Source organism: Physella acuta, unplaced genomic scaffold (assembly GCF_028476545.2).
Source record: "Physella acuta isolate Inbredline_101_S28 unplaced genomic scaffold, ASM2847654v3 ptg000767l, whole genome shotgun sequence".
NCBI classification, from domain to species: Eukaryota; Metazoa; Mollusca; class Gastropoda; family Physidae; genus Physella; species Physella acuta.
Genome location: NW_026732285.1, coordinates 1 through 17,371, shown reverse-complemented (window position 1 = coordinate 17,371; position 17,371 = coordinate 1). Strand labels below are relative to the sequence as shown.

At 39.3% G+C, this 17,371-nt stretch overlaps 2 protein-coding genes across 2 annotated transcripts; one reads left to right on the top strand and one right to left on the bottom strand.

The window, feature by feature from the left end:
• Positions 1-202: 202 nt before the first annotated feature.
• On the top strand, positions 203-1,361 carry LOC131950475 (prostatic spermine-binding protein-like). The gene is made up of 2 exons (XM_059312647.1): positions 203-252; positions 938-1,361. Exons 1-2 carry the CDS (start codon positions 203-205, stop codon positions 1,359-1,361), a joined length of 474 nt encoding a protein of 157 aa, XP_059168630.1.
• A 7,741-nt stretch (positions 1,362-9,102) lies between these two features.
• LOC131950483 (baculoviral IAP repeat-containing protein 3-like) lies at positions 9,103-9,653 on the bottom strand. Its single transcript, XM_059312670.1, has 2 exons — positions 9,307-9,653; positions 9,103-9,106 (listed from the first exon to the last, which is right to left on the bottom strand). Exons 1-2 carry the CDS (start codon positions 9,651-9,653, stop codon positions 9,103-9,105), a joined length of 351 nt encoding a protein of 116 aa, XP_059168653.1.
• Positions 9,654-17,371: the final 7,718 nt, after the last annotated feature.

Sequence of the window (17,371 nt, the reverse complement as noted above, 5' to 3'; positions counted from 1 at the left end):
CTGGCTGGCTACCGCTATCGCGTTACAAAAATATGTCAGGTCACTGGGAAAGCCCCCGCTTTTGCCTACGTCAGTACGGGAATTTCATTCATTGGCTGGGTTAGAACATTTAATGTAACGTGGGAGTTCCCTTACAATAATTCCGCTCAGCCGAGCAAGGACGATTCATCAAAGAGTTGCGAAGGCGGATTTCCAAGTGCGAATGCCACCATCACCAGCGGAGCATGACGCAGAATTAATTATCTTGGTTATGTGAATCTATGTGAACATTCTAAAATGAATTGTCAAATACAGGTTCGTTCAGGCATCTCGATGAGAAGGTGTAGTCACTGGCAAAAGCTCCCATCAGGACGAATTTGAAAATTTATTCTAAATTATTCTAAATTTCGGAGTTTTGGGTCATCCATAAACGACGTCACGCTTTTTATGACGATTTTACTTCCCCCCCCCCCCCGTCACACATCGTCACAAAAAGCCAGACCCCCCCCTCCCTAAAATAACGTCACACCTCAGCCTACAATCCCCTCAAAATTGCAGTTGAATTGGTCTTAAAACATCGATATTTTCCCAAAATCTTGTCTGAACTCTGTCATCATATAGTATTTTAATCAATTTCTGTTACGATTTATTTTAAAAAATTCTGATAACAGATAAAACTCGATTTCTTTTTTATAATTCAAATGTGTGACGTCACACCATCTGAACACCCCCCCCCCCCATTTCACATTCACAAAATTACGGACCCACCTCCCCCCTACGAGTGTGACGTCATCATTTATGGACGACCCCCTTTGTATAAAATTGGCTTTTATGTAAAAACAGTGCTATAATATCAGGATCTTGCCTATAATTGATGTCTTTGATGATGGTGATAGGGATAATAAGGATACTGATGATGATGATGGCGATAAGGATCATGGTGATGATGATGATGAAGATGTGATGATGGGGATCCGGGTGATGATGATGTGGATGATAATGATCATCGTGATGATGATAATGAGGGTGTTAATGATGGTGATGAAGATAACGACCATGACGATGATGACAATGGGGATCAGGGTGATGATGATGGTGATGATAATGATCATCGTGATGATGATAATGAGGGTGATAATGATGGTGATGACGATAACGACCATGACGATGATGACAATGGGGATCAGGGTGATGATGATGGTGATGATAATGATCATCGTGATGATGATAATGAGGGTGATAATAATGGTGATGACGATAACGACCATGACGATAATGATAATGGGGAACATGGTGATGGATACGATCAAAGTGGTGCTGATGATGGTGATGAAGAGGAAGAGGAGGGGCATGGTGATAAGTATAATAACGATATAACCTAATATATCTCTGAAAGTAAAAAAAAATTTGATCGTGATTGCATTATACATTAACGTTTTAACTCCTACGCTAGAAAAATTCCATTCAAAGATTATACTAGGTCTAGGCTTTATATGACGGCGTCTGAAGTGGGAGTTTAAAAAGTACGAGCAATAGGGCAACGCTAAAAAACGAAATACGACGCCGATTTTGTTTTATGGCCATGTAGTAAGATCTAGATTCGGAGAATCGTTACATTTATCGATACCGTATAAAAACATGTGATTTTTCTGATAAACACGAATGATCTAAGCATTGATGACTAGAAATTCATCAACAAGTTAACTACTGTAAACATCCTAATTATGTAGATTTATATATATATATATATATATATATATATATATATATATATATATATATATATATATATATATATATATATATATATATATATATATATATATATAGGCTTTACGGAAATAGGCAAAGTAAGAACTAGGAATTCTATAGAATGAGTGCCATTGTCTGATAAAGTGTGATGTATCTGCAATGTTTCTTACGGTACTGTATTTTAAGCCACATTTTACGCCCAGTAGGTAACTTATAAGAACATGATTCATTACACCACCAACCATCTATAATTAAACATATCTTTATGTGGGTAGTATATATCAGTGCATATGTTTGGGTTCAGGTCCTAGTAATGTATTTTTCACACCCCCCCCCACTATATCACTCACAGCTCCCCCACCATATCACTTACACCAGCCACCACAATAGCACTCACATCTCACCATCTCAACCCACCAAATCACTCACAGCTAACCACCAAATCACTTACAGCTCCCCACTATATCACTCACAGCTCCCCCACTATATCACTCACAGCTCCCCCACTATATCACTCACAGCCCCCCACTATATCACTCACATCTCCCCCACTATATCACTCACATCTCCCCCCACCATATCACTCACAGCTCCCCCCACTATATCACTCACAGCCCCCACTATATCAGTCAAAGTCCCCACTATATCACTCACATCTCCCCCACTATATCACTCACATCTCCCCCCACCATATCACTCACAGCTCCCCCACTATATCACTCACAGCCCCCACTATATCAGTCAAAGCCCCCACTATATCACTCACAGCCCCCCCCCACTATATCACTCACAGCTCCCCCATTATATCACTCACAGCTCCCCCCCCCCACTATATCACTCACAGCTCCCCCATTATATCACTCACAGCTCCCCCCACTATATCACTCACACACCCCCACCATATCACTCACATCTCCCCCACTAAATCACTCACAGCCCCCCCCACCATATCACTCACATCTCCCCCACTATATCACTCACAGCCCCCCACTATATCACTCACAGCTTCCCCCCACCACTATATCACTCACATCTCCCCACCATATCACTCACAGCTCCCCCATCATATCACTCACAGCTCCCCCACTATATCACTCACAGCCCCCCCTACCATATCACTCACATCTCCCCCACTATGTCACTCACAGCCCCCCACTATATCACTCACAGCTTCCCCCCCCCACCACTATATCACTCACATTTCCCCACCATATCACTCACAGCTCCCCCACTATATCACTCACATCTCCCCACCATATCACTCACAGCTCCCCCACTATATCACTCACAGCCCCCCCCCACCATATCACTCACATCTCCCCCACTATATCTCTAACATCCCCCACTATATCACTCACACCCCCCTTCATATCACTCACAGCCCCCCACTATATCACTCACATCTCCCCCACCATACCACTCACAAATCTCTCTCACCATAAATGTACGACCCTCACTCCCAAGAAGACCAATCCACCTTTTCTAAAAGGACATTAATGTAAAACATGGCGATCAGTGCATGGGAATACATGATTTAAAAAAAAAGGAATCTAACATGCATATTCCCGTTTGCAGCTAACACTTGCCACTACACACTGTGTGTCGTGTGTCTCAGGGGTATGGGTGTGTAGTGTGTGTGTGTGTAGTGTGTGTGTGTGTGTGTGTGTGTGAGGGAGGGGGTAGGGATATTGGAGCCTGACGTTAATGTCAAAAGAGGGACAAAACGTACCCGCACGGAGGTGAGAAATTTTTGTACGCAGGTAAATGTCACCACTGCATATACAAGTTATTAACGCGCGTAAATATCACGACGTTGAGTGGATTGTATAAGTAAACGTCAGCAACGTTTTAACAACGGTTAAAGGCGATCGTAGGATTTTTATATAAGAGAGGTCACTCAGTCACGACCCGGGGGTGGGGCAGTAGCGTAGCGAGGGGGGGGGGGGACGACATATGTCCCCGGGCGCCGACCTTATGGGGCGCCATAATGGGTTTGAAAAGTAAATTGAAAGAATGAGGGGGTGGAAATCGAAAGTTTAAGGGGGGGGGGGGGGGGTGCAAAATCGAAATCTTGAGAGGGGGGGGGGTGCAAATCGAAATCTTGAGCGGGGGTGCAAATCGAAAAGTTTGTCCTCGGGCGCCGGGAAGGGTCGCTACGCCTCTGGGGTGGGGAGGGGGGGGGGGGAACTCTCTCAGTCAAGACCGGGGGGGGGGGACTGTCTCAGTCACGGCCGAGGGGGGGAACTGTCTCAGCCACGACCGGGGACTGGGGTGGGGGGAACTACCTCAGTCACGATCAAGAGTGTGTTGCCCAAAAAGCTCATTTTAATACTTTTGAACTAAGAAAATAAATAAACCGGGATAAATAAACTGGATAACTTGAGTACCATTATAGCTAGGTTGATGAAATTTCATATATAAGTATTATATATAACATTTGTAGTTCTGTATTAACTTTTCAGCGATTTCCTGTAACCGGAAGTGGAACTTATTCTACTTTCATTTTTTCAAAAGCCTATAACTTGAGTACTGTTTCAGATAGATAAATGAAATTTCACATCTAAGAAAAAGATCTAATGCTCTGCCTTCTGCATGTGAATTTGTAAAGTACTAATAATATTGCACACTATTGTACACATATTGTTTGGCGTTCACTTGGTGCGCAATTCTTTTTTCTACGAGACTATTCTATTTTTAAAAGTTTAAGTAATCAATAAAACGGGAGTGATCTCCCCAAAACTTTCTCGAATATTCTTATATAACACTACGGGGGATGGCAACTCGGGATATAAACATAATTGTTAATCCATTTTTAATTACTTAAACTTTTAAAAATTCCAGTGTGTTTGTTGTCCTAGGGTGGATATAATTAACAATCGAATCGGTTAAATTACTAAATTAGGAAACTGTTTAATTTAGCATTTAGTAAGACAGTCTAGTCAGTAGCGTACGCAGGGGGGGGGGGGGGGGAGCAGGGGGAGCGGCCGCTCCCCCTCTGGCCATTTTCAGCAAAGTGGCGCCTTTTTGGAAACTTTTTAAACTCAAAGTTTTAAACAATGATATTTGTTAAAAAAATATTTTTGGTCAGCAAAGTTTTAAACAATGATATTTGTTAAAAAAATTTTTGGTCGGCACATCTATGTAAATCACAAGATTTCTTTTCATGCAGCAATTAAGCATTATTGTACTAGTCTAGTAGTGTCTACGTTTACAACACGTATTAACAGCTGCATCAGTTTGCCATTCTAAAAATAACCATTACGATGCATTGCAATGTTTAAAAAACCTCTACGGGTAGTACCACCTGGCAAGAGGGTTGTTAAGTTTAAGGCAACTGTATAATGTATTTGCTTACGAATAATTGAATTAGAAAATGTTATACATAAAACTTCACACATAATTACTTTATATATACAGTTTGAATCGTGTGATTAATTTAAAAAAAATTACAATACAGAAACAAATACAACTGATGTGGCACCTCTATTTAAATTCACTGATGAGCAAACTGCGTAGTGGTGGGGAAATTTCGACAAGGTCAACGTCATCACAATGAAGTAGCAGTATTCTTACAGTTTGTGCGATAGTGATTACGATTACAAATTATATGAAACAGTTACAACACCCCACCCCCATGGACCCCTCTGTAAAAAAAAAATATTGTCATAATACCACTGCTACTTATTTAAATCTATTTCTGTAATATATATTTGTGTAATATATATTTGTGTAAATATATATGTATGTTTAGAACAGTCATCTAAAAACTGACGCTATGTTCACTCTGAGTTGGTTATCTCCCCCCCCCCCCCCCCCCCCACACACACACCACTCACCACCCACAATTGTGTAGAGCGACATTAATGTCACACCTAGGTATACACTGGGTTGGATAATTGACCTAAAGTGACCGGACAGTGGTGAATGAAGTTGAACCCCCCCCCCCCCCCCCCCAACGCACCCCGAACTGATCTGTTAAGTACAAGTAGAAAAAACGCGTAGTGATGTACCAAAGTACCATGCCGCCAAAAAAATTAGCTTTTTAAACGTAAAACTGTGAATATTGTTTTTGCAATTACCAGTAAAAAGGTGTGTGATCAATACCGTGATCTAACCCCTACCTATCACTATGTTAAAAAATTATCTTTAAAGAACACAAAGAAGCAGTAGTTATTTAAAAATATATGATCTGAACTAAAAGACCGATATTTAGTTAAATGTAGGCTTTTATTTCGAATGTATCTCTATTAAACGCTTTATACCAACTCTGATTTTAAAAACTTTCATTATGCTGTAAAACTTTAGCATTTATGATGACGATATATTAAATTATGATTATAGACAAAAACATTTTGTAAACACGATTAGTGTTAAACAATTTGATTATATTCTATAGTAATTATTTATTTGTTTTGACATTTATAATTAAATGTGTAGATATATACATATTTATATTAAGAGAGTGATTATTTCCCCTATTTCACTTGTCTTAAATAATTTCCGAGGAATTATTATGTAAGAAATTTGTTTACAAGAATTACAAAACAGATTGTGTTACGTTCATTGTTTTTGGTTGTAGTGTGTGTAGATTTTTTTTTTTTTAAGATTGATACAATTTTTGTTTTGTCGGCCTACATTTTATGTTTTTTCTTATTTCTTCAGAGTGCTACTTTCAATTTATTTTACATCATAGCGAAGTAATGACATACAGCTAGTAATTATATATATATATATATATATATATATATATATATATATATATATATATATATATATATTACACGTATATAGAACGTGTTTAAAATTCGGCGCCTTTTTTTGCTCTTTTCGCTCCCCCTACAACGAAAACCTGGATACGCCTCTGAGTCTAGTAATATATATATATATATATATATATATATATATATATATATATATATATATATATATATATATATATATATATATATGGGCTGAAACAAATTTGCTGGGGGGGGGGGGGGGGGGCTTTTTTTTCCTAGTTCCGCCCCTGGAGTTCGCCCATAGATTACTTCATGCTTTTTTTTTAACCATCCACCGTCCAACTCACTTATCATCTCATGTCGTCAAATAAAAAGACGACAATTCATTAACTTGATGTTACAAAAATCCACGAAACCCATACAATTAGTCATGATAGTAGTATATTAGGTCACTTTTGGGTATCATTTTTGGCGGAGGAGCGGAGGGTGAGGAACAATGACATATAGTAAAATACTCGGGAGGAGCGGAGGGTGAAGGGCGCAAAGAGATATAGCAAAATACTCCCAGCCTGGCGCATCGGGAGGGTAAGGGTGGGTGAGCAGGATGCGCAGAGGGCGCAAAGACATATAGTAAAATACTACGCCAACTGGGGTTGGCGGAGGAGTGAAGGGTGGGTCACCTTTTGGTGACCTTGTGACGTAATCTTTGACCTTGTGACGTAATTAGTGACCTTGTGACGTCATCATTGAACTAGTTACGTAATGTTAATGCGTTTTAATGAGTTTTAATGAGTTTTTTAAATTTTAATTAATTTTTTATTGACTAGTTACGTAATTTGATTATTTGTTTACTTTTTTAATTGTTTAATTTGTTGTTTACTTGTTGTTTAATTTAATTACTTTGTTTATACTGTGTAATTTTTATTAACGAGTTACGTAATTTGATTATTTGTTTACTTTTTAATTAATTTTTTATTGAGTAGTTACGTAATTGGATTTTAATTTTTTTGAATTTTAAAATTTTTAATTTTATTTTATAATTAGTTAAATTATTATTAACTAGTTACGTAATTTGATTTTAATTACTTTGTTTATTTGTTTATTTAATATATTTCTTTTCTTTGTTGTTTAATTTGTTGGTTTGTTTATTTGCTTGTATGTATGTTTTAAATAAAAGACTAACACTAGCGTGTACTTTGTATAGGGACCATTCAGCAACACAACGAACGGTTACCAAAAATAGAACATCCATTTAACCAACCGTGCAACATGTGTTACATATCGATCCGCAATCCTTTGTTCTTGTCAAACAACGGGCGCGTTAATATTGATCGCACCCACGGGCCATCACAGCATGATGTCCCACCTAATTAAATTTTGTTATGCTTCACCGAGTTTCCCCGCTAGGTTTGATAGGTCATGATAATTAACGACGTACATTAAGTGCCTCTCCGCGTTAAGTGTGGGAACATCTGTTACCACGTTAATTGATTTCCCCCCCCCCCCCCCCCCCGGTTGGATCCCGTGCTTTTCACTAACAGTTATACGGACAGTATCATAGGTTTTTGGTTTTGGTTTTCACCGAGGCAATGTTTTGTTGTTGGTTGGTGTAGAGTTTATACGAGGGTCGGTAAAGTTTTCACCGAGGTTGGTTTTGAACTCGAACCATACATGTTTAAGAATTACTAGGTGTAGAGTTTATACGAGGGTCGGTGAAGTTTTCACCGAGGTTGGTTTTGAACTCGCACCATACATGTTTAAGAATTACTAGGTGTAGAGTTTATACGAGGGTCGGTGAAGTTTTCACCGAGGTTGGTTTTGAACTCGAACCATACATGTTTAAGAATTGCTAGGTGTAGAGTTTATACTAGGGTGGTATGGTTTTGGTTTCACCATGGCTTGGTTCAAAGTTGTTACATGCATGCTTTGGAGTTGGTAGGTTTCAAACTAGGGTCGGTGAAGTTTTCACCGAGGCAGGTTACAAAGTTGATACAGGCATGTTTTGGAAGTGTTAGGGGCCGATTCCATACTAGAGTGGGAAGGATTTTGTTTTCACCGAGTGATGTTGGTACACGATGTTTTGGAAGGGGTTGGTGTAGAGTCTATACTAGGGTCGGTGAAGTTTTCACCGAGGCAGGGTTCGAAGCTAGACCATGTATGTTTAGGAATTGTTAGGGGTAGAGTTTACACTAGAGTCGAGGGAGTTTTGTTAACACCGAGACATGTTGGTACATACATGTTCTTGGAATTGTTGTGGGTAGAATGTATACTAGGGTCGGTGAAGTTTTCACCTAGGTAGGTTTCAAAGTTGTTACATGTATGTTTAGGAATTGTTGACAGTCGAGTTCATACTAAGGTCGGTGAAGTTTTCACCGACGCATGTTTCAAACTCTGTCCATTCATGTCTTGGAGTTGTTGCGGATAGAATTTATACTAGGGTCGGTGAAGTTTTCCCGATGTAATATTGTTTTTGTCTTTACCAGTTCGTTTTCTGATGGTGTGTGTGTGTGTGTGTGTGTGTGTGTGTGTGTGTGTATGTGAGAGCTTTTTGGTTTGAGTGAAAAAGTTTGGTTTGCGGTGTATAACTTACACCGATGTTTTGACTGCGTAGGATTTCAAAGTTGGATGGGAAAGTTGTCACACCTTTTAATCAGCTATTACAATTAATCACAAAAGAGCATTTAAATGTACATAAAAATTTTATTTACTTAAAACAACTCCTGATTGTGTGTGTGTGTGTGTGTGTGTGTGTGCAACCCGTACAAAAGGACAGTCTGGATAATAGCGTCGATGTTCTTCTTCTACCACATCACCCGTTTCCCAACCCCTCAACGTATTCAAACAGTAAACACACTTGACAAGGTCACCAGGACCAATAAAGATAAAACCATTTTTAGCTAAACTGATAGGGTCCACAGGGTAGACGTCGGACCAACACCCCGAAAATGTTTGCAACCTTTCCTCCTCATCATGGAACCTGAAGTCACTGTCCCTGTCGGAAGCTGGGTTGGGTGGTGGTGAGGGCGTCTCATCAAGGGGTTCAATAAAGGTTCCACCTATAGGTCGCTGTACAAACACTCTCTCATAACCTAGATTCATCTCCCCTTGATTAGTCTCATGAAAGGTACTGATCATCTGTACAGGATACAATCTCACTTCCTCGGGTCCAATATCAAGACCCGTTTCCGTTTGATCCGACATTCCCGTGCTCTCACGGGAATCCCATCCACAGCACTGAAGACAAAAACATTCACCGGACATGGTATAGGGTTCTTATACGGCGGTGTTTATAGTATTCCCTGAATACCACACCTGGGTGGGCTATCGATCAATACCGTAAAGAGCGGTTTCCAACTCGGATCCAGTATTTTAAATGGTTGATTTTGATTTCAGTCATGCCTCTTATACAGGATACCGAGTTACATAACTTTCAGGGACAAGTAACAAAACAATAACTCACATCAAAAATTTAAAAAAGATCGTTTATATCATAAGTTTTTATTGAATAAAAACAACCCCATCAGCATACCGTCATGGTTCTGTCTTATTTACATATTTACATTAAAGTCTCGTTAAAGTCATGGTTGGTAAACTAAAGGGTCTTATATGTCTAGGGGAGATGTTGTGACATTGTCTGCGTCTACTTGTCTTTTAATGTAAAAGTAAGAAAGTGAGTTTCTGTGTTGGGTGTAAGTGTATATCCCCGTGTTGTATGCTCTGAACCCTGTGTTTGTCCCACCACTTGGTTCCTTTGTTGTGAGGACCTGCATGAAAGATTCTTTGCCTAGTGTGTTGTGATTTTTAGATAATCCTTTGGTTGATGTTTTATTATACTCGCCAAAACAGTGGTACGTCTTACTACATAAAGATACCATCCCATCCCCTTCATATTCTAGCTTAAACAACCCCGGTGTTCTTTTTTCATAAATTTTCCTAGCCCTACACCCCAGACAATGACTATCTACCGTGCCTTTGCCGCTTATAAATTGTGGTCTATGTGAGTCGCATACTTCTGAGGGGAACCATTTGTCGTAAATGTCAAAAAACTCGTGTTCTAGTCCCGGTCTTACGGCTTTTAACAAGTCATCGGTACTTAAGGCTAAGTATAAACTGTCCGTGTCCATCTCACATAGCTGAAAGTCGGTTCTATCTATATATTTGTCTATAAAGTCATAATAAAATTCTAACATTCTAAGTTTCGCGTACTGATAAACGAAAAAGCCTATCTGAAGAGGGAGATCCCAAACTATCTTCTTTTTTAACGTTTCTACTTCGTAAACAGCGTCGGTAAGTTTTGTCATTTTTTTAAATCGTGGATTATTAATACAATCCGCTATATCCCTATCACTACAGTAGGTCATGTCCGCATGTCGTGTTTTATCCGTCAAAGTTTTACCGTATGCCGCGTTTCCTAACAATTTCATTGTTTCACTAGTTATTGCGTATTTGTCGTCTATGTCCCCCTTTCTTCGCGCGTCTGAAACTGTATCCCCAAATGTCTTAAAACATGCAACCGGATTATATTCAACGACTTGATAAATTTTAGTTACCACCAACCCATGATTTAAATACCACTTTAAAAGGGGGGTCGCTAATAAAATTTTCTCCCCTGTAAAGCTACCGATTAAAGTCCGTCTACCGCTAGTTAATAAGTTGTTATCGATCGCGTATTGTCTCATAAACGGTCCGATGTCGTCGCGCGTAACGTTCGTATTTTTAAAAATCGGTGTCATCTCACTAAAATGTTCTCTTAAACTATCCGGTACTTTAATGTCGCATTCTATCAGACCAAAACACGAGTCGTCTAAAACAGAATCGATGATCTGTTTTTCAGTCAGGGGCCATTTCTTACCATAGGTCGGTGTCGGTGTCTTTTGTGATTTGTCAATAGAGTTTAAATAGTCTTTAATAGTTGGGTTCATTTTTTTCTGGTTCCCCCACTCACATTCCCACATTTCTACGACTTTAACGTCAACAGTCTCGGTAAGGTACTTCGTAATTTCGTTTGTCTTTTTAAATAACTCAGTCAAGGGTATGTTACTAATGGGGTTTACTGTTCTGTCTTTAGTTAAGGGGCAGTCAGGGTGTCCATGAAAGAGGCAGCCATGGAACTGATAAACGGTTCGAGTGTTCGCGTCCCATCCGTCTACTCTTATATGGCGGGATCCTAAGCTAACTTCGCCCCCGTTAAACGCAGTTTTTAAAGTTACCCCCTGTGTTTTTGAAACCCACGATAACCACTGAAAGGCCTGTTCCCCATAATGATTCGCTTTACGCGGTCTAAACCCCTCCTCACTATTTCTAATAATCGGAAATCCCGTCGGCATTTTTTGCATTAAAGACCATAAATAAAGCGCGTTCGCGTCGTACCCCTTAATTGCCTGTACCACCTTTTTACTATTCCCCCTAATGAACGTTTCACCCTTTTCGTGATGTCTATGAAAAATAATGGAGGGGCCCCCTACGATATTATTTCGGATTGTTTTATGTAACTCTGATTCGCGCTCGGAACACAAAGAAAAAGAAACGTTTTCGGGAAGTGTTTTGAATAAGTATTTTAAGGTTACCCCCGGGACAGAAATCGCGTCTTTAAAAATATCAACCCCTAAATTTTTGTAAAAATTAGTTTGCTGCTCGAGCGCTTCGATAAACGGTTTTACATCGATATTGTTATACCAAATAAGATAATCTTTAAAAGTTTGCATCCCCTTCTCTACCCAAATTTGGCTACACGTCGCGTACTCCTCGACTGAAATGTTACAATTTTTTAATGATGAAAAAAAGGCCGAATGCGGAGGTAAACAAGTTTCATCTAAGACGGCTAAATTTTTTACATATTCGTACGGAAAAAATCCCTTGGTCTCTTTAACATTATACGCGGCAAGGTATTTACTATAGCTAAACCCAGGTGCTAGATAATTAACTATATCTAAGAACTTTAATTTATTAGTTGATATACACATAAAATTATTATTTCTTTTAACTACATATTTAAACGGTGTTTGTTTATCTTCTACGTCGTCTTCGTCATCGTTACAACTAGCTCTAGGTCCCTCCTCTAACCCCTCTTCTGTGTTTGAATAAGCTAAAAAGTACTGAATAAAATACGGCTTAACGAGATTTATATCATATTTTCCTGAATTAAACCCTATAACCGGCATTTGTCGCAAATATTCGTCTAATCTACCGCTAAGAAACCTATCAAACCCTTTGTCGTTCGACTTATTTTCACTACCCCTAGCTTTAGGTGGAAATAACTTCCTGATTTGCTTAAAAACAGGCTCGAACTGTTTTTTCAAAATTCCATAAGCTGCCTCGGCGATTATGTGGAGTCTGTCAATAACTCTAGTCACTAATTCTTTAGGGTCACCAGTCGAAATAAAACAGATGGGTTCGACGAACCCATCTACGTTTGAGGCGACAGAGCAAGACAAAGGCACGTGTTTGGCAACGCTTTTTGTAACTCTACCTAACGGGGGTAACTCGGTATGGTCGAAATAGCATTCGAAATCGTAAGTTGCTCTGAAGGGATAAACAAAGTTACTATCTACAACTAACCCATAGGACGCTAAAAACTCCCAGATTGTTTGCTGTGTCTGATAAAGCCCTCCCTTATACCTATCTACGGGTTTCCCCCCATTACACCCTTTCACGTGTCTGTTCATTTGTTGAACGGTGGGCCATAATTTGTTACACACAGAACACGCGAAAGAGTGACCCGCCCCACCTATATTATTAATGTACATAAACTGATTTTGAAAAAATAAAAGGTATACAGTCTCCCTAAACCTATCACTACTTCTAAGTTTTGGGGAAAGGATCTGGTTTTCGTTAAATTCAAAAATCTCAATATTTACACTAAAACAGGACTCTAAGAGGGGAATTTCGACCAACCTAACCCCGCTAAAATTATCCAAGGTCCCGAGACCTTGGTGCGCTTGCCACTGTTTCGCGAGTTTTAATGTTGGCTTTCTAAGATTTTTTAAGGGTGTTCCTAAATGTGTGGCTAAACATCTAAAAAAGGAAAAATTGTCTGTGTAGGGTTTGGAATGTGAATCGTGTTGTAACATGTTAATGGCGTGATTATGTTTAATAAAGTCAGGAATGTCTGTAAGAAGGTATGTAGGTGAAGCTTTGTCTGTGGTCATGTGTAAGTCTACTGCATCTCCCCTAAGGTCGTCTACAGGAAAAATAGTGGTGTGTGAATTAACGTTACTGTCGTTGTTAGTCTTTACGCGTTTGTTGTTTGTTATGTCGTCATACGTCGTGTGTCGTTTTAAAGGGCTAGTGTTGGTCTCGGTACGAGCTGTTTGGCTCGCTGATGGGAGTTGGGGAGTATGTGTGTCGGTCACAGATGTGGGTTGGTGTGTTTGTCTGTTGGTTGCTGATGGGGTGTCGGTCGGTAATGTTTGGTTGCTGTGTGCTTTCGTAAAGTGTCTTGTCAAATTGTCAAGTCGTGTAAATACTTTCCCGCAAGTTGAACAGGAATGTCTTCCTCGACCGTGTGCAGAGTCGTGATGTCTTGTCAAATGCTGTTTAAGGGTGAACACTCGGTTGCAGATCTCGCATGTGAAACGGGTCATGGCTTGGTGGGTGGTAGGTTGGGCGGCTTCCATTATTGACGATGTGTCTAGTGTGTGGATCAGTCGGATGCTTGGATAGGTCGCTGGCTGTAGAATAAAAAGAATTACATAAAATAAAATACATGAAATAAAAAAAAAAAAAAAAAAAAAAAAAAAAACATACTTAAAATAAAATTGAAAATGAAACGTACCTATGGGTTTGCACGTCTAAGCTGAACGTGAAGTTAGCTGTATGTGGAGATCCGAAGTGGTGTAGTTGGATGTAGTTGGAACGTTTGGTTCAGTGGATGCCTCGGGGCTGGGTAGGTAGCTCAATTGGGTCAGTGGTTGTGTCGATGAGTCGGTTGTACACTAAAAAAGAAAATTCAATTGACTACTTATTTAGATACATATTTATTTAAAGGGTATTTTAATGGGGTTAGTTCCCTTAAAATAAACGTACTATTAACCTTACCTCGGTGTGCGATTCAAAAGTAAAGTAATTAATTAAAAGGTATTTGAATGGGGGTTAGCTCCCTTAAAACAATACGTACTATTAACCTTACCTTGGTGTATGATACAAAACTAAAGTAAATACCTGTGACTACGTATTTAGAAAAAGGTTTAATTAAAAGGGGTTAGCTCCCTTAACACAAAAGTAATATTATCCTTACCTTTAATAGAATAAACACGCACAAAAGATGTGGTCCGTGTAGGGTTAGGTAGATGTGATGCTTGGTAAAGCTGGCGTGGGTTTAGTCTCAGGAGTCAACAGAGGTCTCATCCAGGATAAGTCGCTGTGAAGTTTGGTGTGAAGTCCGAAGTCGAAGTGTTTAGAACGCAATTTTCGCGGTCATTTATACGGTTGCTCAACCTAATTACACCACCAGCTGTCGCACAACAGCTGTTGCATAATGACCTACGTGCTTCGCGGAGCTAACAAAGCGATCGGTAAAATCGATTAACGTGGTAACAGATGTTCCCACACTTAACGCGGAGAGGCAGTTAATGTACGTCGTTAATTATCATGACCTATCAAACCTAGCGGGGAAACTCGGTGAAGCATAACAAAATTTAATTAGGTGGGACATCATGCTGTGATGGCCCGTGGGTGCGATCAATATTAACGCGCCCGTTGTTTGACAAGAACAAAGGATTGCGGATCGATATGTAACACATGTTGCACGGTTGGTTAAATGGATGTTCTATTTTTGGTAACCGTTCGTTGTGTTGCTGAATGGTCCCTATACAAAGTACACGCTAGTGTTAGTCTTTTATTTAAAACATACATACAAGCAAATAAACAAACCAACAAATTAAACAACAAAGAAAAGAAATATATTAAATAAACAAATAAACAAAGTAATTAAAATCAAATTACGTAACTAGTTAATAATAATTTAACTAATTATAAAATAAAATTAAAAATTTAAAAATTCAAAAAAATTAAAATCCAATTACGTAACTACTCAATAAAAAATTAATTAAAAAGTAAACAAATAATCAAATTACGTAACTCGTTAATAAAAATTACACAGTATAAACAAAGTAATTAAATTAAACAACAAGTAAACAACAAATTAAACAATTAAAAAAGTAAACAAATAATCAAATTACGTAACTAGTCAATAAAAAATTAATTAAAATTTAAAAAACTCATTAAAACTCATTAAAACGCATTAACATTACGTAACTAGTTCAATGATGACGTCACAAGGTCACTAATTACGTCACAAGGTCAAAGATTACGTCACAAGGTCACCAAAAGGTGACCCACCCTTCACTCCTCCGCCAACCCCAGTTGGCGTAGTATTTTACTATATGTCTTTGCGCCCTCTGCGCATCCTGCTCACCCACCCTTACCCTCCCGATGCGCCAGGCTGGGAGTATTTTGCTATATCTCTTTGCGCCCTTCACCCTCCGCTCCTCCCGAGTATTTTACTATATGTCATTGTTCCTCACCCTCCGCTCCTCCGCCAAAAATGATACCCAAAAGTGACCTAATATACTACTCATGATATAACAAGAGACAACGTCTTCATTTTTATGTGTGACATTCTCTGGAGATGACAAACACCTTCCTTGCACTAAGTTAGGCTTTATTCATTTAAAACCAGGTAGTAATTTAACATTTAAAAGGTTAAACGAACGGCATTGTTAACTGAAGATGTAATTTTAATCAACGGGAAGCTGATAACAAATTCAATTTGTTTCTTAAGTGAGATGTTGACGTAACAAATAAAGTAGACACAGATCAGAAGTCACGATTCAAATTAAAGACAAAAAGTTACATAAGGTTTAATAAAGGGACGGTGTGGCCTAGCTGTAGAGCATTTAATAAAACTGAGGAAAGTATCATTATAACCGACCATACGGGCAGATGAAATAGACCTTATCCGATTGTCAGATCTTCGGCCATGAGGGGTTGTATTTTCAGAACTGTTTTAAAGTCAAGTATGGAACGGCGAGGCCTATCAATAGAGTGCTAGAATGATTAACTGGAATGCCTCGAGTTCGAATCCGGGTTCAAGTCAGTAGAACGTCCTGAGTCCACCCAGCGAAAACGGATACCTAACCAGTGTCTCTTCCAGACATTTTCTCCGGGGGAGGGGGGCCACTATTAAAAGTATATATTTTTCGTTCGGGGAAAGGGGGAGGGGGGGTGGTAGACTTTCTTCTGGAGAGGGCTCAACCCCCCCCCCCCGAAGAGATGCCTGGAAGAAAACTCTGTACCTTACTTACTTTATGGAAAGTAAAGGCGGCTGTGCATAATGCTAACCACAACTATCTCTTCATATGTCAATGTCACAGAATCAGGTGAAACTCTACTTCACTCACCCCATGGACATTCAGGTTCGAAAACGGAACTTAACATTTTTTTTTGTGGTGGACTCCCGGGAAGGACCCGAGTCCTAGAACCGAACTCGAAACTTCGAGTTGTAAATTATTTTACGCTCCACTACCTTACAATGACGTAAAATTGAGTCATACAAGTACAACACGATATAATCAGGACCGGACTTTTACTTGGGTGCTGGACCCTAACTAAGTCGACGCCGCAGTTTGGATCGTTTAGCTACAAACTGTTCTTATTCAAGGGTTTTTTTTTCTTCTAGAAATTTCACTCCAATAGTAGGGGGGGGGGGGGGGCATTTTAACTGGGTGTACATTGGGGAGGGACGTGTGAAAACTTTCTAGAAAGGGAAGATGGTGGACAACTATAAGAATGGTTACATATCAGGGGGTAGGGACCTTTGAGACTTCCGGGAAAAGGATAGTATAGTCGTTGACAATTCTAGGAATGATTACATTTAATATTTTTTTCTCTTTTGTATTCTCTCATCTTTTCCTATACGA